General features: G+C 46.6%; 1 protein-coding gene across 1 annotated transcript in view; it reads left to right on the top strand.

Annotated features, from left to right (window-relative positions):
- The first annotated feature begins 1251 nt into the window (after positions 1 to 1251).
- EBF2 (EBF transcription factor 2) overlaps positions 1252 to 22643 on the top strand; it is a 184021-nt gene continuing 162629 nt past the window's right edge. The window contains exons 1-6 of the mRNA XM_081269481.1: positions 1252 to 1925; positions 4332 to 4488; positions 5467 to 5530; positions 5789 to 5844; positions 6325 to 6398; positions 12650 to 12718. Coding sequence (XP_081125607.1) covers positions 1795 to 1925; positions 4332 to 4488; positions 5467 to 5530; positions 5789 to 5844; positions 6325 to 6398; positions 12650 to 12718 — 551 coding nt within the window. The 5' untranslated portion in view covers positions 1252 to 1794. The remainder of the gene's footprint in view (positions 1926 to 4331; positions 4489 to 5466; positions 5531 to 5788; positions 5845 to 6324; positions 6399 to 12649; positions 12719 to 22643) is intronic.

Here is a 22643-nt window from a genome sequence, read left to right as displayed (position 1 = left end):
CAAAACTATGTCCTAAGTATGTGTGGGGTGGGGAGGAGAGTCTCCTGAATGAAATCCAGGCTTTGGTAAATGCCCTGTGCGTAATGAGGCCGGGAGACTCGGGTGCAGTCGTTCGCACTGTAGAACAGCTGATTGTCTCCTCCACGGCAGATGGTCTTTGAGCACAGATTTGCATTCATTGTCTTCAAATCTGTTTTCGCGCTGGTGTTCTAGATTTCAGCAGCAGATCTATGCACAGATCAGAATACAAAAGGAGAAGCAAGAAAATAACACCCAGCCAGGAGGATTTTTAATAGGCACCGCGAGTTGCATGGCGTAGTTACAAAGCCGTCTAGGGTTTCAGCTGTTTGGCGGAGCTGCTGCCGCCTCTCGGCCACTAGCCCGCGGGCCAGCACCGCGGCCACCGCGCTCAGTAAGCAAAGTTTCCGTGACTCCCGGGTTGCCCCCCCCCCCCCTGAGGCTCCCGGCAGCTTCGGGAACTAGGGAGAGAGAAGAGGGTTCCCGGGATGCACCCCGGCAGCTCTCGCATTAAGCCTGCCACGATCTGTCAGCAACTTCTCATCTGCACGGGTGCGAAGCCCGTTCGCGCCCGCCCGGTATATTTTTCTTAGCTCCTCTACCGTTTTCCCCGTCATTATTTATTTGAACAGCACTTGAGCCTCGCTCGTCCACACCCCACTCCCGACTTTCATTAAATACCCCCTTTTTCCCCCTTAACATCTTGCAAACCGTACACAAAATCTGAGTGTCACCATGGAATCCCAGGAGACTTGGGAGAGCCGTTCAGGGAACTGGGTGCTCTGGGGAACGTTTGCACAAAACAAAAGTACAAGTGGTCACACGCTCCGCTTTTTCGCAAACATGCACACAGATCCAAACCCCGAAAATTAACATGCCTCCTGGCAGGCTACAAAAACCTACATCTAAGAGGCAAATTCACAAAGGTTTCCCCGCTCCCGCGGCCAGGCGGAGCCAGCGCGTCCCTAGGCCGTAGGACCCAGCTATCCTGCGTCAGTGCAGGGTTTGGGGGCCCCCATCCCGCTCACGCCACGCGCGCAGGGTTCGGGCGAGGACTCGGTGCCCACAGCTTTCTGTCCCCTTTCACCTCCCGGACTCCCGGCAACGCAGAGCGTGGTGCGCGCCGCCGGAGGACGTCGGCCTGGCTTGCCCAGCGCCGGCCAATCCCGAGCGTCCATGCAAATGAGGCTCCTTATTGGGCCGCGGCTCCGCCTCCGGCGGCCCGGGCAGTAGTAACCCATTCATGGGGCCGGTGCGCGGATGCAGCCCGGCTCAGCGGCTCTCGCAGCCACCGCCTCCTCTCGGCTCCGGGTCTTCCCCTTCCTTTTAAAACTGATCCTGTTGGGGATTTTTTTTTTTTCCTAAATTGGAACCGTGGGGAGGAGCAGGGAGGGAGGATCTGGAGGAAGCAGAGAGATTAGGCAGCTATCAATCTCCTCCTGTTTCTCCCAGAACAGGTGATGCTTCTAAATTGTGACCACTTTGTGGCGGCAGCTCTGCAGTTGGAAGGATGCGAGCGACCTAGGGTGGAGGGCCTGAAGCGGCAGATCTGAACTTGCAGAGGATAAAAACCCAACTTTTGACTACATCATTCCGCACCTCGCGCGTGAAGCAAAGGACTTTTTTCTTTTTCAAGACAGACCCAAACTTCGGCACTTGATCCCCCTTTCTTGGATTGCGTTGGAGGAGACGGTTTGCTTGCAGCGTTGAGAACGGTCAGGACTGTGTTTTTGTAAACTCATTTTAAAAGCGACAGTAAAGGATCATACTTTTTAAATGTTTGGGATTCAAGATACTTTAGGAAGAGGACCAGCTCTGAAAGAGAAATCGCTGGGCGCGGAGATGGATTCGGTCAGGTCTTGGGTCCGGAATGTCGGTGTGGTGGACGCCAATGTCGCGGCTCAGAGGTAAGGAGACGACTGCATATTTATTATGCTCTCAAAGTCTCTTGCTCTAGGTGTCTCTCAGTGTGCCCTGTCCCCTGCTCCGCATCTCTTTCCTTTTCTCCGTACCCCCATCTGTCGTTCTGGCCCCGTACGCTGGCGCTTTCCCTGCGGTGAGCAAGTTGCTTCAGTCAGGGGGACACTTACCCGGCAGCCAACACTGGAGTTTCTGAACCGCCTGGGTCATTTGTGTGTCTCCCCCACTCCTTTCCCACAGTCCACTCTCTGAGACAAAAAAATAAAAAATAAAGTAGCATCCAATGCCTCGCATCTCGGCTCCCATTTCTGCCTAGCGCTTGAGGACCGGAGCCTGCTGTCACCACCGCGAGAGCAGAGACGACTTCCTGGCCACTACCAGGTTTCCCCCACGCCGCCTGCGAGTGCCTCTTCTCCCGCATCGGTGGCTCCGGGAGAACCGGAGCCCAGCGACCAGATGGTGGCGGCGGAGGTGGAGAGAGGACGCGGCCGCTGCCCGGGAAGGCGAAGCGGCCGGGAGCTCTGGGAGGGGGGACAGGCCAGAGGGTCGCGGCTCAGAGAGTGTCCCAGATGCACGGAGTCCGGGAGAGAAGAAATTAAAAGAGAAAAGATGAAGGAATAGCAGTAGAAGGAGTCGCGGAAGAAGAAGAAGGAAAGGAAAGAGGATTCGCCGCCAGAAAGCTGCAGGGATCTTTGGCTTCCAGCTTTGCTCGACGCTAAAGTTGACTTGTTTCTGAGCGTCCGCAAGCTGGGATAGTCAACGCCGTGTCGCCGTGTCACCCCACGGACACCTTCCAGTCTTTCTGCCTCGTCGCCACTTCTGAGCGGGGATTTGAGACCTTCACGTCCCTGTCTGAGAAAGGCAACCTTCCTGTTCCCCAAGCGCCCACGAACTTCTTCCGCAACTCTCGTTCGTCAACCCGCATTTGCGCTCCGGGCCTTCCTCCTGGAAGTCCTGACATCCCATGGAGAAACTATCCTTTTCCCAGGCAGGCTACGTCTCCAGGTGTCCCGGGTAGAGCGAACCCGGCCACACTCTTGGAGGAGAGAAAGCAGAAGTCGCATCGCTTCGGGACGGGGGCCGGCAGCGATGGCCGCCTGTCCGCCTGCCCGCCCGCTGGAAGCCAGGACGCGCCAGCGTCCCTGGGGCAGACCGCACACCGCGGCGGCAAGCGACTTTCCGCAGCGGTCTGGGGACTACCGGGCTTCAAGCCGAGGGAAGAAAGGCAGCACCGCAGAGCCGGCTCTGCCGCGCATTTTCTGAGCCCGGCTGCGGAAGATGCTTTCCTCACTGTTCTTCCTTTCCGGAATCAAATAGTTTGTTAAAGTTGGAACAGGCGGCCTGAGTTGGGGAAATTCTAGCCAAAATGTTACACCCTTCAAAAGAGTGAAAGTGCTGGCGCCTGGGACAGGAGGCCCAGAGACCTCAGCGCCGCGGGGCAGCTCCCGCCATCTGTGCGCTCACCCCCCCCCCCAACTTTTTAGTTAAAAATGGGTCTGGTGGCCAGTTTAGCACTGGCCCTGACAGATAGACAGGGAGATGTGTGTACACATTCGAGGCGCTCCAAGGATGCCTTCTGAGTCCCCCGACTTGGATTTCACGGTCTGTGGCTTTGGCTGGCGCCACCGGGAAACGCAGCTTGTATCCGGATGGCCTAGGTCTCGGGCGAGGATGCTCTCTGCCTCTTAACAATCTGGCTTCTCCCCTCGCAGTAACCCAAGGGGCTAAGGTGTCCAGTATCGCGACCTCCGCAGTGATCCGCGACCCGCAGGGCTGGTCGCGGGGATTCCGCGGTGCGACTGTTTGAGATGCAACTTTTCGGAAGAGCGAGGGAAGCAGAGGGGTGAGGCCTGTAGGAACTAGACCTGGGCTCTGGGCTTTCTACCCGCGCTTCAGGGTTCTCATCCACAGCCTTGTCGCGTGAGGGCAGGTAATTCGGATAAAGATGAAGTAAAGGAGCCACTTCTTCAGCTGCAAACAAGATGCTTAGTCCCCTTAACCCCGGGCCTCAGCTTCGCGATCTGATCCAGCTGCTGGGGCCGCCTTGAGGGTGGCGTGGGGGACAGCTCTGGACCGCTTGTGGCAGCCAGAGTCTTTCGATTTCCACTGAAGGCCCAACAGTGAACAGCCTGGTAGTGGGACCCTGGGAGGTTGGACCACTGGGCGGTGGAAGCAGCCCCAGATATGGTACTGCCGTTTGACCTCATGGCCACTAACTACTCCTCTAAAGAGTTTTTACTTCTTAATCGGAATTGATAAAAGACCTGACAGGTCCAGGAATCTGGACCTGGGATGTGGTCCCTTGCCTATCTGCGGCGTTGCTTGGGCACATTAGTAACGGCTTGTCTTTTCTCTTTCTGTGTCCGGTGTCCCACCTGTCTCTTCCTGCGCAGTGGGGTCGCCCTGTCCCGTGCCCACTTTGAGAAGCAGCCTCCCTCTAACTTGAGGAAATCCAACTTCTTTCATTTCGTCCTGGCGCTCTACGACAGGCAGGGGCAGCCGGTGGAGATAGAGCGTACGGCTTTCGTGGACTTTGTGGAGAACGACAAAGTAAGAGGACCCCTGCCCCCGCCCCCCCCAATGACTCCCTCCTTGCAGAGCTCTAAAGATTCCATCTGTCACTTGCGACACTTTTCCGCTGGCATCATCAAGATGATAAATCGAGGCTTCTCACCCCCAGCCACTAAATCAGTAGATTTCCCCGCACCTCCCCCTGCCCCTACTCCCGCACCCTGCGGGGTGTAGAGCGCTGGCGGCTGGGTGCGTTGAACCTAGGGGTCGACCACCGAGCGAAAGCCCTTTGGACTAGACCATAGTTAAAAAGTATACAAGGCTGCCGCTGCCCTCCTCTGGGTTATTTTCATTATTTTCACCTGCCAGGTGGAGCAGGGTAGGTTGAATCAGTCCTATGGTGGAAACTCACAGCCCAGCCTTGACCAATCTCCCAGGCATGGAAGCCTTCTCTTCCACTCCCCAAGGCAGCACCTTGTTTGAACTCAAGTCCGGATTTGGGGACTGGATTTGATCTCAAATAGAGGGCAGTCAGCCTAAACTGATATGTGACCAGAAAGAGATCTCTTGCCCTCTTTGGGCCTCAGTCTCCTCAGCTGTGCCACCTGAACTATAAAGTTAAGTTCCCACTTGAACCTGGGAATCAGTTGGTCCCTGAGCTCTGGGCCTTGGTGCCGAGATTTCAGGGGAGTAGGGCCTATTTCTGCCCTTTTAAATGACAGGTCGCTTCACCCTTCTGCTGAGAGAAGCCTCAGGGCTTCCTAAGGACAGATAGACCAGATGGGTTGGTGGGGCCTTCCTAAAGACAGCCTTGCTGTGGTGTTGGGTTATCTCCCCTGCTGCTTGGCAAGCCTTGGAGATAGTCAGCGGTAGGCAGGGGCTCTTGCCCTTTGACCAAGGGCTGGACAAGAGGGTTGTTCAAAGTGGTGGGAGGTGGTATAAGGAAGCACTCTTTCCTGTTTCCCTCATTTGGGGGGACTGAAATACCAGGGAATCGAATGCCTTCCATCTTTTCAGGAACAAGGCAATGAGAAGACCAACAATGGCACCCACTACAAGTTACAGCTCCTGTACAGCAATGGTGAGCATCCTATCGGCTGACACCTGGTAGCCGGCAGAGTACCTAGCACATCTCGCTTTCCTGGAAGGCATTGCCTAGATGACTGGCAGACAGATTTGGGAGCATAAGGCTGTGGGAGGATTGCCTGGGGCTGGGGATTAAAGGTCTTTGCCTCCTGGACAGCTCAGCCTGGGCCTCCACCCCAGGGCGGGAAGGGTTTGGGTGTGGGAGAGTGGGCTCTGTAGTCCTTGATTCCTGCTGGTCTCCCCCTTCCTGTAGGTGTCCGCACGGAGCAGGACCTCTATGTCAGGCTCATCGACTCAGTCACCAAGCAGGTGAGCCCAGTGAGTCACTTGGCTCCTATTCATCTGTCTCTGGCCCCCAACACCCCAGCTCATCTCTGACTTCTACCCTCCTGCATGATTTCTTGGGTCAAACTTCAAACTTCCTTCCATACCACCTTGTCCACTCTGGGAACACTTCTTTCCCCCTCTCTCTCCAGTGTCCTGTGTCTATCTGGTTTTGGAGATGCTGGGGGCAAGGGGAGGAGAGCAAAGGGATAAAAAGAGGACACAATTGGGAGATTCAGACCCCCAAACATTCCTTTTTGCAAAGAACTATGGGGCACACTTTTGTTATTTCTTCAGCTGAGGTAACAGGTAACTTCTCAGGTGCCCCTGTAGGCAGAAACTGCGAATGGGGTAGCAGGTAGGGAGAAGGTGAGAATTTTGTTCTTGTTCTAAAGTCCCCTCTTTGTTTGTATTTCTACCCGGCTGGCTACATGTCTTCCCTTCCTGTCCCTGCACAATTCTCAGCCTATAGCTTACGAGGGACAGAATAAGAATCCGGAGATGTGCCGAGTTCTTCTGACACACGAGGTGATGTGCAGGTAAGAGCCACCTTCTCCTCGGGGCTGGACTAGACAGACGGCTAACCTGCCTGGCTCCCTGGCTTCCCGGACTAACTTGTGGGAGCGAAGGCTCCCGGTGGACATGCCCAGGGCAGATTCTCTAGGACCCTCATCCCTTTTAAGGTCAGTTTTTGAGAGGAAAGCAAACCAGAAGATTCACGGTTCCAAATCCCTGGTGTTGCCGGAGTTTCCCGGGCCCAGTGGAAAGTCTCGCTGTCCACCTTAGGCAGGACCATTGCCGAAGGAGATGGGCCGCCCAAGCGAGGTTTGTGATGGACTTTGGAGATTAGGACTTTCCCTGAACTTCTCTGCTGGAGGCCGGCTCTGCTGGATATCCGCCTTGCCTGCTGGGGTGGATTTCCAGGCGGAGCCACTTGTGGAGTTACTGAGTCTAAACCCTGGAAAATCGCAGTCTGGGCTCGGGAACTAACAGAGTGCTGAGCCTCCCATTCCCCAGCTATTTCCCTGCACCTAGGCACCTGCGCCAAAGTGGCTTTCTTTCCTTGCATGAAGTCGCTTCTCTGTCACTTCTCATTGAAGGTGTTTCTTAGGTCAGGAGGAGCTTAGAAAGACTGGTCCTGGTTCCCACCTGTGAGTTGAGAGTCCCCCACCGCTGGGATGTCTGGGGTCTAGAGCAACCTAGAATCCTGAGGTCACTTTGAGAAAGGCACACCGTCTGTTTGGGTTCCTACAATTTTCCCACCTACCTTTCAGAGACCGATATATTCCATTTTGAGTCCTGCACATTTTTTTTTAAATTAGAAGATAAAATTCATCCACATGTTCAACCATTCTACAAATGTTTTTTGAATCTTTTTTTTTTTTTTTTTGCCTAGTGTTTGCAGGTGTATTGGGCTAGATGTTGAGGATCCCACTGCAAATAGAAAGGATATACAAAGGAAATTCTGGGAAGAACATGGTTATTTTATTTAAAAAATTTAGAACTCTATTCTTTACAGCATTTTCTCCCCTCCAAAATCTGATTGGAGGGAAAGCCTCCATTCTCCCCCCTCAACCTGCTCTTGCAGTAAATGGTTCCTACCTCCAGACTTGCTAGGTTTGGGCAATCACAGGCCATCTGATTTAGTATGGACTATTTTATGGGCAGCTCCCTGAAGCCCCATCTCCCTCCTCAACCCAGTCAGAAAGAAATCATAACAATTGGACATGTTTGTTTTGGTTTTGACCAAGTATTAGAAAAACAAATTTGTTAAATACAAAGTTTGACTCTGTCTGATCTGAGGTTCCCTTACTGAATTGCTTGGTGAAGAGTTGGGTGATGAAGTAAGAAGATAGATATTCCATTATCCCAGGGCCCCTTCATAAATTTGTTCAGAAAGAAAATACAACTTCAAGATGTACTTGTATGCAATACTTTAATAATATATAATTTATATATTTTACTTTATAAATTCATATACTTTAATAATATATAATTTAATGCTATAATTTGGTTGGCAAGTCAAAGAGGATTTTTATTCTTCTCTAAACTTTTAAATGCCTTTGTCTGGAGCAATAACCTTATTAATGGAAAAGAAAACAAAACCACCAAACTAACCCGTTGTCTAATGAATTATACCTATCCCTTTCCATAATACTCGCACCCCCCCATCCAGCTGTAGTGGAGGCTGACATTTTTATTTTTAAGCCCAATCAAATCCTCCTCATTTTATGCTGTTTAAGTAGCAGCATCAATTTTTAAAGCCTCTGGTTTAGTCTGCATTAGTAACACAATATAAAAATTTAATGTACTGTAACTTCTCTGCATTGGAGACCGGGAGGGTGCTCTGCTATTTTCTTCCCAAACTAGAATTTAAAACAAATATTAATTATGGGCAAATAGATGATCCATTGGATGGGTCCTGTCTCGTGTGTGTGTGTGTGTGTGTGTGTGTGTGTGTGTCTGTCTGTTGGGCGAAGGTAAGTGAAGGCAAGTATTAGATGTATCTGAAAGGGAAGTTTTCTTTCAATCTGTCAGTTAGAGCTAGCTGATTCTCAGGTATGGGAGCAAGTTCCTTCTCTCACAGTTTTCGAGCTGGTTACAGCAGTCAACACTGGGGAGATGGATCAGATATCCTTGTTTCTCAATGATTATTGCACATACTTCATTTCATTTGCACCATGTTATGCTGCATACCTGGGCACTTGCTGGAATGATTTTATGTCCATAATCCTATAATCTTTAGTAAAATGTTTCTAAATTGGTGTTTAACTTTATTATTATTATTATTTAGGAGGAACAAGCAAAGGGACAAAAATAAATCTTGTTTAGGAATAACTTCTTCCTCCCCCTTCTCTGCTTTGCTTTTAGTTCATTTTGCCAATTATTAGCAAGGAGAAATCTAGTTGTTATGCTGCTGCCAGCCACCCCTGTGCCCTCAATGCTCAGAGGGTTAAAAGATATTATAATTTGAACAGAAGTCGTCTCAAGGCCTACAGCTGGCTAATAACAGAGTTGTATTGAGCGCTAGCAAACCCCACAGCTGTGACTTTTCGCCACAAGGCGCAGGCTAGACAGGGCCCTAATCAGATGGGCCAGCCGGGCAGTGGGGCCAGTGTCTTTATCGGCCAGATGGTGTGAATTTAGACACTTTTGTTATGCAATCGCAGGGAGGAGTTGGGGAGAAGAAAACAAAACAAAAGCCACCATGCTGTGCGCTTATTTGAGTTTGAAATTAGAGACAGATTTTTGAAAGTTGAGGGTTGAATTTTAAAAAACGATTTTGGAGGGGAGAGGGATGTGTTAGCTTATCAAGAGCCAGAGTAGGGCTGACTGGACACCCTCTGTCCAGGGTTGGGGTGCTTCTTATTTTCTTCCCTAGTCATCTTTTTTTTTTTTTTTTTTTAATCTTTTTCTTTTTTCTCTTTCTGAAAAATGCAGGTGAGATTCGGGTTCATGATATATATATTTTTTTCATATTCTCCCACCTCCCACCCCCCAGCTTGACTTATTCTTCCTCTTAACCTCTTCAAAGACACCATGTGGAGGAAGAAAGGGGCCTGTAAGCAAATTGAGAGTGTTTCAAGTAGGAGGGTCTCCAAATGAGTACTAGAATAAAATAAAACAAAACAAACCAGACAGAGACCCAGAGAACCAGCTTTCATTTCATTCACTAGCAAAGAGGAGCCCCCCAACCCCTCTGGGGTAGTTTGAAACACAATTGCAACCTATCGCCAAGTTCAGTTTCCTCTTCTCTGCTTGCTTCCTTTATTTATTATTTATTTATTTATTCATTCATTTTCCTATTTTGCAGTCATTGTCAGTGAAAGGAAAGACTTCTCAGGAACCTTAGTGACTTGAAGGTTGGAAAAGAACCTTAAGAGCCCTTTAGCTAAAAGAGCTGAGCCCAAAGTTGGCCATTCTGGCTATGCCTCTAGAGCAAAGGGAAGGCAGGGTTGAGTTTGTCATCTGTGTTAATTCAGGGGCCCCAGATCCACATTGTTTGCAGAGTGTGGTTTCCTAAACATCATGGGTTCTCCTTGTCTCTCTGCTTGTGTTATTAATAATGCTGACCTGAGAACCGCATGCCATTTAAGGAACAAAATAAAGAACAAGTAAAACATATTAATGAGAACTTTTCTTAAAGAGAACAGGGCTTTGCTTTGACTAACTTGGGAGTTTTAAGAGGGGATCCAATAGGGCAAATACAACAGATCCTATTACTTTTGTACTTTTTTTGGTGTGGTTCTGGGGATCTGGTATTTTTATGCTTTTACTATCGTTGTAGTTCAATAGCCAAGTAACCATCTGTGTCATCTTTTTTTGTGCTAAATATTAACACTAGCGATTTTATTTAGATACGTTACTGTTGGAAAATAGAGGATGGGGCCCTCAGGTTTCCCTGCGTTCTCCCTTTGCGTATCATTTACTTCCCTGAGTTGGTTCTCCACTTTGTATTTCGCTGGCACCAGGGTTACATTTTTATCTGTTTTTCTTTTCCGCCAGAGGAAATCCCCATGGAAAGCAGCTGAATTCAGCCGAGCAATTTTGCAAACTTACTTGGCCTCCTCAGAATCATTCCTGCCCAAACCGAACAGACGGGCACATTCTGACAGTGTGTGCTCGTGTAATTAAATTGTACCCGCATTGCACACATATTTGGGGTTAGGTTGACAAGCTGGTGATGTCAAAGGAGAGTCTGGCTTGAAGGCCTTTCGGTAACTAGCATGTATGGGTCTTTTGAAATCGTGTTGCTAAGAAAAGTGGTTTGCCTTGAGCTGCTAAGGTATACGTTGACATAAGCAATGCTCCAGGATCCCCAGAGGTGGGAGCCGGAAATGGGTGGGGGTTGGGAGGAGAGACAAGGGCTCTGGGGGGTGGGAGTGCAGCTGGCCAGCATTTTTATTGGTGTTAATCTTGGGATAGATTGAAATTTTAAAACTTAAGACCTAATATAATTTCAAAGGCCAAATATTATTTCAGAAAGTCCCAATGGCAAACTCTGGTATTTAGAAAAGTCGAGACAAATTTTCTTTTACTTTCTACTAATTTGATTAAATTTCTTAAAACCTCATTGAGCCCATTTGCTGGAAATGTGTTAGCTTCTTTCAGTTGTGTTTTACTTTCTAAAGGTGGTAGAATTGTTCACTAACTAAATCATGCATCCCTGAATGAGAAAGATGTGCTTGAAAAGTTTTAAAATATTGATTTGTTTGTTTATGTTTGATTCTGTGGAGGATCAGAGAGGCTGGAAGTCCCAAAGAGAGCCACAAAGCAAATTGGTGACTGGCCTGGGGCCGGCCTTTGGGTCCTGGCTGCCATAGGGCTTCCCATTTTTCCAAGGGTGCTCAAGGAATTCCATAGCCTCCTATACGTAAAGCTAGAAGGGACTCTGGAGATAACCTAATCCAACATTTTCATTTTCTTTCTTCATAAGCTCAGAGGGATTAGAGATCTGACTAAATTCATGCAACTGGTTAGTGAGGAGTTAGAGCCAGAGCCCTGATTCCCAGATCAGCAATTTTTCTACGGCACTACACAACCCTAAGCTACAGAGGATCCAGCCTGGGAAAGGCAGCAGTCATGGGTACCTGAGTTATTGTTAACTTTAGACGTATTCTCCACCTGATTTGGGTGACCATGGTTTTTTGTAAGCCACATTGAGGCTCCACCCTAAATCAACTACAGTTGATAGTGGATAATGCATCTGAAATGAGCCAATAGGTATTCTAAGGTCTGAGGCCCTAATAAGCTGTAGTTGCAGGTGGGCAGTGTGGCGTTCATTCCTTTCTCAGATCTGTCCCTGTATTTTGAGCAGATACCTTTGGATTGGAGAATTTTGCTCCCTCTCAGGTCCTTTTGGGTTCTTTCTTCTGTTCTAATTGGTTTGAGGGATCCTCTTCTGTCTTCCTCTCTCAATATTGATGGATCACCCAGGTCCCCAGCACTTTGCAAGGGGGAAGTGTTGGGAAATCGTTTTTAGGATGGGACTGACATCTGGTCAAGTCCCATTTCTGTCCTGGTAAAAATTACTGGAGAGACTGTACCCCAGCTCCCTGCCTCATTTTCTTCTAATGTAGAAATGTCCACCAGAGTTCTGCTCTTCTTCCTTTGTCTTTGGGAAATGATGGAAATGAATGAATGAATAAATTGTTCACAAAGTACACCAACTTCTCCAGAGAAAGCTGTTATATCAGTAAGATTTATGATCATCCAAACAGCTACTCATGGTCTAGTTTTTTGGTGGGTGTGTGATACTGGGAACCAAACTTAGGGTCTCAAATATGCTAGGCAAGTGCTCTACCTCTGAGCTAATCCCCAGCCCTGCTTGTGGTTTATTTAATACATTTTTCTTCTTCTGCTTTCTCCAAATATTTATTGGGATAAAAAAGAACTAATATATGCAATCATAAAATCATTGAACACCAGCCTGGAAGAGACCTTGGAGAACTTAAAATCTAACCATCCGTGGTTCAGTTACAAATACAGCTCTTGGGAAAGTTGTGATTTGTGGCGGATTAGCCAGCTCGTAAGTCCCAGAGTGAGAATATGTGAATGATTGTATTTTGAATATGTTTTTGGCTTCAGGTTCAGGTTCAAGTTTTTCTTTTCTTTCTTTCTTCTTTTTAGAAATAAAACATGGTCACAAATTTTGCCCTCAAGCAGCTTATAGCTTGGACACGTTCATTTTTAGTGAACATTCTCATCTTTGTATGCTCAATGAACTATTTTTTTTTTAAAAATATATAACAAGATTCTTTTACTCTCTTGTTTTCCTCCCTATCTACAGTCGATGTTGTGAAAAGAAAAGCTGTGGAAACCGAAATGAGACTCCTTCAGACCCTGTCATCATCGACAGGTAGGGGAACACCGGACTTGTAGATCATATTTGGTTTCTTTCCTTCACGAGTCTCGACCCTGAGTACCGACCACTTGTGCTGTCCTGGAAGGCTGTGTTCTTGTCCTCTCCAAGGCATTTAGTTGTGTAATAGCAAGGGTGTCCTCTTGCTGGTTGGCTTCCTCCGGAAGGAGTCTTGACCTTCCTTTTAGAACACACATCTCTAAATCTCCGCCGGATTCCTTTCCAGGTGCAATGACTTCAGCCTAACAAGGAGTGTATATGGTAAAGGAGGGGACAGGCTACCATCTGTACTGGCAGGGTATGGCCTCTGTTTTCTAGAAGAGGCAGTGCGCCCCACGTTAAATGGTATCCTTTTCCATGCTTAGTGACCGTGGAGCTGAAGCCCAGGCATTTAGACTTCAGTGTAGGGGCTTTTTCCAAGTGCTCTCTTGCACTGAGGAAGATTCTCTTCCACCACAGAGGACCACGTTCTGGGGTCTCTGATATATCAGAGTGGGAAAGATTCTTTGGGACAAGATGCAAATTCACTGAGAAGTGATTTAGGCATCCTCAGCTGTCTGTTTTTGTGATTGGAAACAGAACTCACAAACCAATGAAAAAAAAAATACCAAATTAACTTCCAGCAATCATGTAATTTTTAAGAAACCCCATATTCCCACCCCTAATTTTTTCTCTTTCGTTAAAAAACGGAATAATTCCCCATTGCTTCTTTCTTTGGGTTTTCATGTTTCTAGCCAGGTCCTGAAATGGATTGGAGAGACCACAGTCTCCAAAGTTGTTATTCCAATATTCCAATGAATTCTCAGTTGGGAGAATGGAACCTCTGGCGTTCTTCCCAGAAAGCCAGCTTGGTTTCTTCGTGGAAAGTATAGCGTAGCTGTAGGAATTGAGGAAGCCGGGATTCTGGTCCTGTCCTAGCTTCTGACCTTGGACAAAACCCTCAGCATCTCTGTTCTGCAGCAGTGTATGTAGTGACAGGCCTAAGGGTGCTGCTGGGAGGTGACCAAAATCTCAATGGCAGCTTTGCAGTGTTCGCTGATGCCTGAAAGAGGACAATAGGCAAATAGAAACTGTCGGATATGTGTGGAGCTTTTGCCATTTGATGGAGCCGACTGGGGTTTCCTTGGGTATTTCTGGAAGTGCAGACAAGCTTAAGTATACAGACTTATAAGGACTGTTTGGGGTCATTCGTCTTTTACTTTATAGTTGAAAAAACTGAACCCAAGAGTGGTGGCACGACTTGCCCGCAGCAGCACAGCTGGTGGAGCAGAGCCGATGCTAGAACACAGCTGTGTTTACTGCTGGGCTTGTGACCCTCCATGGCCACAGCCTCCTCCTCGCTCCCTGTCCTGCCTGATGAGTTGGATCTGCTGATAGCACATTGCATCGTTTTCTACTTCCCAGGATGTCCTTGGGATCCTCTGGGGGAGCTGGAGGGCGGCTGGAGGCTGGCCCTTTCCTTTCCAGCATATAGAGTGAGCTTGTGGATCTTCATCTAGTCTTTCCCACTCTCTCTAGCACCTCTTTTAAGATGGTGCCCTAACCTCATGACTGTTACATCTTTTCTTGTAATAAACACCCCATAAACTAGTTTTAGAAGTGTTTGCAAACCTGTAAGTGCTAGCCTGCACCTTACATCTTACAAGCACACAGCCTAATGATCTGAACTGAGCAGCAGGTCTTTATAGAACTACATGTCACCTGCGTCCATGGAGACAGCTGGACATGCTTATGTTTTCCTCTGAGGTGATACACATGTTACATGCACCCAAGAAAGTGGTTCTTTGCATCTATGGAGAGAAAAGATTTCATAGTAGGTGCTTTTATAGTGTGTGCTGGAATGCCTTCAATTCATCCAAGAAGGTGGAAACTGTATCTTGGCTGTGTTATGGAGTTTTACATGACTGTGGCATTTATTTTTTACTGTTTTATGTACAATAAAACCACCCAGTGATGCCTCTGTATCACTTGAAATATGTGTTACTTCCGAAATGTTACCCGTCTACATGTGGAACATACGTACCAAAGGGTACCGTAAACCAGCCAGGATTGAATTTTAAGAGAACTCATTTTATTATAAACCACACATTTGTTCACCTTCCTTATTGTCAGGCTTTTGTGTGGAGATATTGTTCCCTGACCACAGCCTGGTCTCGCTGCTCCCAGATGTCTCTTTGGCATGCCTTTGCCTTCTCGCCTTCATTTTCAGAAGCAAAGGGGCAGGAAGTCAGGTTTCTGTTTGTGGGAGGGTTGCCTCGCATCACCCAGGGGTTTGGCTGAACTGTTCTTCTGGTCCCTGGGTTCAACATCTGCCACATGATCCCTCATGGAGCACCAAATGGGTGCAAAGTAGTCTATTTCAGATTTCCTCTGAGTAAATATAGAACGCTCTTCTTTGCCCTCGTTCCTATAATGTCAACTAATTATCTCCTCCCCCTTCTCACCCCACCTCACCAGATGCAGTTAATTTACACCGACTCTCTTCGAGTCTCCTCACTTAACAGGCTTGCTCCATTCCGGCTCAAGGGAAGCCCGTCTATTCCCTTGGAATGGTGCATGTCTGTGGAGGAGGAGGGGAGGCTCAGGGGTGCTTCCCCAACTTTTCACCCCTAAGGATCCTTTTATTTCTGCCTTCGTGAACTTAGGGTCTTGCAAGACTTTGCCTTCCAAACTGCAATGGATGAGTGTTAATGAGCTATAATTCCCTTTTTTAAAAATTAAATTAAAGACATATAACAAAATTGGATGGGGGAAAAATCTCATCTCAGGTTATGTCATTGACATCATCGATGGCCAGTCGATATTTGATCAGAATGACAAAACCAGCATGGTCACGGCCACGTGAGAGACCTCAGCTTCAACACAGTCACGTGACATTTCAGGAACCTGTATGACCATGTCTCTGCAGGTATCCAGGTTCCAATAGGCTGCAGGAAACATTAAAGATAGCTTTTACCACCTTGTGGCACCTTGGTTGACAACCATTGATGTTTACCATAGGGGACTGACCTTCAGGGACGGAGTTCTCCGTGTCCCAAGACCTAGCCCCAAACTTGGAGTGTTTTTATTTCCCCCTGCTAAATGACACCTTGCCTGATTGCATGCTTTTGTCTCTTGGGCAACTCTATCCCTCTGCAATAGGCCAGGCCATGACAGAGGCCGGCAGCAATCCACAGTCCCCGGCAGTAGCCCCCTTCTATGTGAAACTGTGGGAAGGGGGCACAGGTTGGGCTTGTTCATTTTTAGGGAAAAAAAATCAAAAGTTCCTATCTATGAAAAAAATGCAAGGCAGATTGTGACGAAACACACAGAAAAACCAACAAAACAATCCCTTGCGTGGTCTTCTGCCTAATCTTGCCAATTAGACCTGTGAGGTGAATGGAAATGAAAAGGCTCCGATTGATTTCCATTGAGGTTTCAGAAGGGAGCTTGAACTCAAGTTGTCATGGGCTGAACTTTGTTCATGGACAACTTTATTATTTTAGTTTTACTTTATTGCAGTGCGGGGGATTGAACTCAGGGCCTCATACATGCTAGGCAAGCACTCTACCCCTGAGCTGTACCCAGCACCTGAGCTTTCTGAAGACTCTCTCTGTTGGGTTGCTTCTTCTGAATGTCCATTGGTTTCTGGTTCTCAGGATAACCTGGTGGTTCATAGAAAGGGGATTTGGATAATTTTTTAATTGATTTTTAAAAAAATAAATGACAGTGGAATGCATTATAATTCTTATTACACATATTCAGCACATTTTTTTCATATCTCTGGTTGTATATAAAGTCTGTTGACACCAATTCGTGTCTTTGGATAACGATGTCTACTACATTCCACCATCCTTGCCAATCCCCTGTCCCCTCCCTTTCCCTCCCACCACTCTTCCCTATCTAGAATTCATCTATTCCTCCCATGCTCCCCCTCCCTACCCCATTATGAGTCATCCTCCTTATATCAGAGAAAACATTCAGCATTTGTGTTTTTGGGATTGGTAACTTCACTTAGCACTATCTTCTCCAACGCCATCCATTTACCTGCAAATGCCATGATTTTATTCTCTTTTATTGCTGAGTAAAATTCCATTGTGTATATATGCCACTTTTTTTAATCCATTCACCCACTGAAGGGCATCTAGGTTGGCTCCACAGTTTAGCTATTGTGGATTGTGCTGCTGTAAACATTGATGTGGCTGAGCCCCTGTAGTATGCCATTTTTAAGTCTTTTGGGTATAGACTGAGGAGAGGGATAGCTGGGTCAGATGGTGGTTCCATACCCAGATAGAAAGGGGATTTTAAGGAGTCTCTGGCTTGAGAGAAGAAGAAGGGTCACTATTATTCTGTCCTTCCAAAAGCCCCATAAAAGTCAGAGGACACAGAAGGCAAGATTTCCTCTTTAATCTTTGCGGGATGCGCCTGCCCGTGGGAATCCTGGTAGGGCATTTTCCATAAAGTGGGCAGGCCCGATCTGTTTCTCACATGCTAAGTACCCCAGTCTTTGTCTTGGGACGTTTGTCTCATATATTTCTGATTTCTTTTCCTGGGAGAACCATATTTAGTGTTGATGTGTTTTGCTTATTTTCTTTTGCAAGAAGCCAAATAAACACCAGAGTTATCCTTGTTCAAAAGGTTTTCTCAAAAATATCTGGAGTTTAATTGCCCATAACTTTTCCTGACTATTTCTTCCTTTAATTGTTAATTTTTAAAAATTCTAGTAAATATGCATAACATCATTTTACCATCTTACTTATTTTTAAGTTTCATGTTAAGTTATATTCACATTGTTGTGCCCTGGTCACTACCATTCATTCATAGAACTCTTTATCTTGCAAAACGGAAACTACTACCCATTAAGCAACTCCACATTACCTCCTTCCCACGGCCCCTGGCATCTGCCATTCTGTCTCTGAACCACATGTTAAGTGGCATCGTATATTCTGTCCTTTTGTGACTGGCTTATTTCACTGAGCATAATATCCTCAAAGTGTCTCCAAGTTGTAACAAGTGTCAGAATTTCCTTCCTGTTTAAGGCTGAGATACTATTTCATTGTCTGTTTAGACCACATTTTTTTTTTTATGCATTTATCCAGTGATGGACATTGAGGTTGTTTTGACCTATTGGTATTGGAAATGATGATACTATGAAAATAGGTATATAAATATGTTTTTGAGTCCCTATTTTTTATTCTTTTGGGGAGCTACCTGGGAATAGAATAGCTGGATCATGTGATAATTCTATTCTTAACTTTTTGAGGAACCACCTTACTCTTTTCCGAAGTGGTTTGCAGCATTTTACATTCCCACCAACAGGACGCAAATCAGAGTTCCAATTTCTCTATATCATCACCCAGATTTGTTATTTTCTGTAACTGATTTTTTGATAGTAGCCATCCTAATGGGTGTGACTTTTTTTTTTTTTTTTTATGTTTTCCCCCTGCCACCATCTTGGTGGACACCTTTGCTGGCTGCTCTCTGCTGTGGCCCCGTCTTCTCTGGGCCCTTCCCTGCCACTTGGCATGGTCTTTTCCTACCTCTCTGTGCTTCACAGGTTTCCTTGTTTCTTGAAAGCACATGCGTGGTTCCTCTTTCTTGAGTTATCACTGAACCCCAGTCAAGTGCTATTTGTGGGATGAGAACTTTTAGAAAATAACTGGGGGAGGAAAGCTCCAGAAGTTTGCATCGGTCCTGGACGCTCGGAGTTTTTCTTTTTGTTAATTTATTAAGTGAATTTCTTATTGGTCTATTCTTGATTTGTAGTAGAGACTCTTCTTTAATCCCATGGTTCCTTTCATCACAGAGCCGGATTTGGATGCTGAGTTCTAGGTAGTTCTAGTTGGAACTGAGCCCTAGGTAGGGGTCTGCAAAGCCCAGCATGTTCCTGCGTCCTAGGCCATGAGCCAGTTCTCAGGCTGTGACCACTCCCTCCTTTTTCTCAGGTATGGCAAGCAGATATATTGGTAGTGTGACCTTCCTCCAATAATAAACATTTATCCAATATTCAATTGGCACCTGTTGTGTGCTGGGCATTGTGCTTAGCAATTGTGCTAATTAAATAGCCTTCTTAATTACTCTTCAATGGTTGATCAAAATCCCAATTTTATAGGGAGGGAAAAAATAGTGTTAAGGAATTAGGTAACTGTAACTCAGCCCAGGTCACTTAGCCAATTTCAGTAGTGAAATTGGAATTTAGTCAATGGGTAGATGTTACAGAGAGAAAGATGTTGTTATGACAAAGGGAAAAACTTTCTAGAATTCAGAATTCTTGAAGGTGGAAAGGCTTGGCCAAGCCTGGTATGTAAGAACCTCTGGTGGGCAGGGCTTAGTGGTACATGCCTATACTCTCAGTGATTCAGGAGGCTGAGGCAGGAGGATCACAAGTTTGAGGCCAGCCTCAGAAACTTAGTGAGTCTCTAAACAACTTAGTGAGATCCTGTCTCAACATAACATAATAATAATAATTTAAAAAAAGATTTGGGGGTATAGCTCAGTGGTAAAACCCTCCTGGTTTAATTCCCTTTTTGAAAAAACTCTTGGTGGGGTCAGTGGAGGGGGGATCTGTTTTTCAGGATACGGTGTGTACTGCCGGCTCTGGAGTGTCACTTCACTCTGAAACTGAGTAAGTCCCATTCAACTGTGTGACAGGTTTGGTGGAATATCAGTAGCTGTCTAATGTTACAGAGGTCTGAGCCTCAGTTTCCCTGTCTGTAAAATGAAGTGCTTTGGATTGATAGGTGACCTTTATGTCACCTTCCAGCTTTAGTCTCTGATTCTAGCTGTGGGGCTGGGTTTGGGTGTCAGGCATACTAATTGTCATCCTTGCTGATCAATAATTTGTAGACGCCATTACTACCTGTGCCTCTGCTGCCCAGGCTCTGTGCCCATCTCCAAGACGGGTAGAACCCAGTGTTCTGTTAGAAAAATTGAAAAAAGCCTGGCCCTGGGGTTTTTTTGTTTGTTTGATGTTTGTTTACTTTTCCTCAGGGAGGGTTTAGATTTTCTTACTAAAAAAGTCCTTTACTGGATGACAACCCGATCCAAGGAGAAATAGGAAACAAAATTTCCTTTGAGGAAGGGATGTCCTCATGATGAACTAGGTGGTGTTGCAAAGTTTGATGTTCATTTCTGCAGCTGTGTTGGTGGGTTTTTTTTTTGGGGGGGGGTGGGTGCTGGGCTGGAACCCAGGCCTTGTGCTTGCTAGGCAAGCGCTCTGCCGCTGAGCTACACCCCCGGTCCTGGAATGATTTTAAGGATTATGCTTGTTGTTGGTGACCCGTCTCCTTAGACTTAGAGCTGCAGAGGTTGGTGCTCACTAACTTAACAGCCTCCACCTGGGTTCAGGCCCTCTCTCCTTCCCTCAGTCATTGCTTGTTCGTTCAGTTATTAAGTGAGTGTTTATGAATTCCTGGCAGTGGATACATCAGGGAATATAAGAGTGTTGTCCCTACTGTCTTGGAGCCTACAGCTTAAATAACCACGCAGATAAATATCACTGCCAACTGAAACGTGCTCTGAGGGCGAGTGGCTGGCAGACAGGCTCCAATATTCTAGGTCCACCTTTTTTTTTTCCCTCCCAAATGCCCTGGACTATAACATCAATCTCTAGTATCTGCTCTCCTCTCACTTTGTACTTTCATTTCTACCTGGGATACCCACAACAAACCCTCTGCCAAGGTAAATCCTGTTCTTTTTTTCCAGACCCAGGTTAGGGTTCTGCCTCATCACAGATATCAATTCTTGTGGCCAAAGTATCTTCGTTTAACATTTATCACATATACTCACTCGCTCCTGTTTGGATATATGGATATTATTATCTTTTTACCATTTGTGTTTGCTTTACATTCCCAGCGACATTATAATTCTTAGATACCAGACACCATATGTCATTTAAAATTTGACTCCAATACTGATGAGCTAGGCGATGGTGTTAAGAATACTGCCTTTCCCCTTGAGTGGTTGGATGGAAATACATTAACATATGTAAGTTGCCGACATGGTGCATAACAGAAAAAAATGCTTTTAAAAAAGCGATAGCAATTATTATCCCTGCATCTCCCATGATGTCTATACAATGGCGTGGATATTATAGGCACTCTGTGAATATTAGTTGGCAGATTAATCTCAGACTGCCAAGCATCAGAGAGTTTGGGTGACTGAGTCCTCTGCCAGGACATATAGGAATTTTCCTGTAAGTGTTTGTATTTGACAGCTGCTTAGCAATCTTGCCTCCAGGGGCAGATAGGTTAAAAAGAAAAAAAAAAAAAAAAAAAACGGTGCCAAGAACAGATATCTAGGGTTGTGAAGCAGAATGAACCCTTATTTGTTCAGGAAATGTTCATGGAGGACCTGTGACATCGTGGACTCTGCAAGGTGCTCTGAGAGACGATCAGATTGACCGCATATGAAGCTCTTAGGTGCAGACACATCGTGGTGCGGTGTGCAATGCACAGAGTGCTATGAGAGGCAGAGACGAGGGCTCTAGAAGATCCCAAGGGTGGCAGTGACATCCACCCTGGCAGAGGTGGGTGGTGTGATGGGTGGAGCTTGGTTGCGCAGCTGGGCCGAAGGGCATCCTAGGAGGAATGGGTGCAGGGAAAGGCAAGTGCAAAGGAAAGGATTTCCCTAAATCTGCCCTCAGTTTAGAGGTGCATGGACGTGTGTGAAGAGGTAGGAGAGCTTGGAAAGATTATTTGGGATCAGATTTTGGGGGTCTTCCTATGCCCAGGCAAACATATTTTGACATTATTTTATTGGCAGTGGAAGACAGAAAGGCTGTTGTGTAGTGTAGTTTCTCACTCAGGCCGACATTTGGGAAGGGTAACTTTGAGGATGGATTGGAAAAGGGAATGGAGGTGAGGAATCTATTATTAGAAAGTTCGTTCCCTCCCCCCCAACTACCCTGGTTTCAGTCTCTGGAGGTGAAAGGTCATTTTCTCATCTCTCCACACCCCTACTTCCCTTCCCCCCGGGCACCACCACCCTCTCTGAGGTTTTGCTGATGTTGCCACTTGTCGCCACGAGTCTGCGTCCCCTTTGTTCCCTCGGAGGCTCAGATCCTTTGCGAAGAGCTGCTGTTATGCCATCTGGCAATCCGTGAATTTTTCAGTAGCCCGGATGTCTGTGAGGAAGCAGAGACTCTGAGGCCAGCATCCAAACCACTGGTAAATAATTCTCCAGAAAAAGGGAAAAAGACCGGAGGCAGACAGACCAAACTGGGTTCCCCATAACCAGCCTTTTCAGTCCAAGTGCTTGTCTAAGTTGCCCGCATCAATTTCCAGGGAAACTCAAGGGGCCCCCTGGATGTGGGGGCACTCAGAACAGATAATAGTCTGCTCTGGTGTTCAGCTTCTTCCTTATAAAACTGTGTGATGTGATCAAACAGCAGATTTCTCAGGCTGTGGATGAGTCAAGGTGAATAGAAGAACCGAGGTCTGAAATTGTGCTGTGCCACAAAGAAGAGACGCATTTGTCAGAGAAGAGACACACATTTGTTTCTAGACGAGGAGTCTCTTCCCAAACGTGTCTATCTGGCTCTGGGGAAACAAAAGCCCTGGAGCTTGGGGAAGATTATAGATTAACCTAAGGAGGACCTTCCAGAACTTTCTGATATATATAAATTTTTTTTTTTGACTTGGGTAATGGGGCTGAATCAGTTCTTTTTGGTTTATTTTTGACCCAGCCAAGAGACAAATAGGCCAAATGGTTGGGAAATGAGACTCATATCCCAAGGAGGTGAGAAGGGGTTACCCACGTGACTTGCAGATTTAGGACTCAACCCACCAGGACTTGAAAGATTGTTTGTTGATCAGAATCTTGCAAGAATTACTCTTTCTTGCCGTGTTCTTCACATTGACCTAGAGTTGCCATTGGAAGGAATTTCATCAGAAGGGAAAGTAGTTGAGTGACAGGAGACTCAAGGCCTGTTGGGCAGCCGACC

Source organism: Spermophilus citellus (genome assembly GCF_964194105.1).
Source record: "Spermophilus citellus genome assembly, chromosome: 16".
NCBI classification, from domain to species: domain Eukaryota; kingdom Metazoa; phylum Chordata; class Mammalia; order Rodentia; family Sciuridae; genus Spermophilus; species Spermophilus citellus.
The sequence above is the reverse complement of the archived record's forward strand: the minus strand, read 5'-3'. Positions and strand labels throughout refer to the sequence as shown.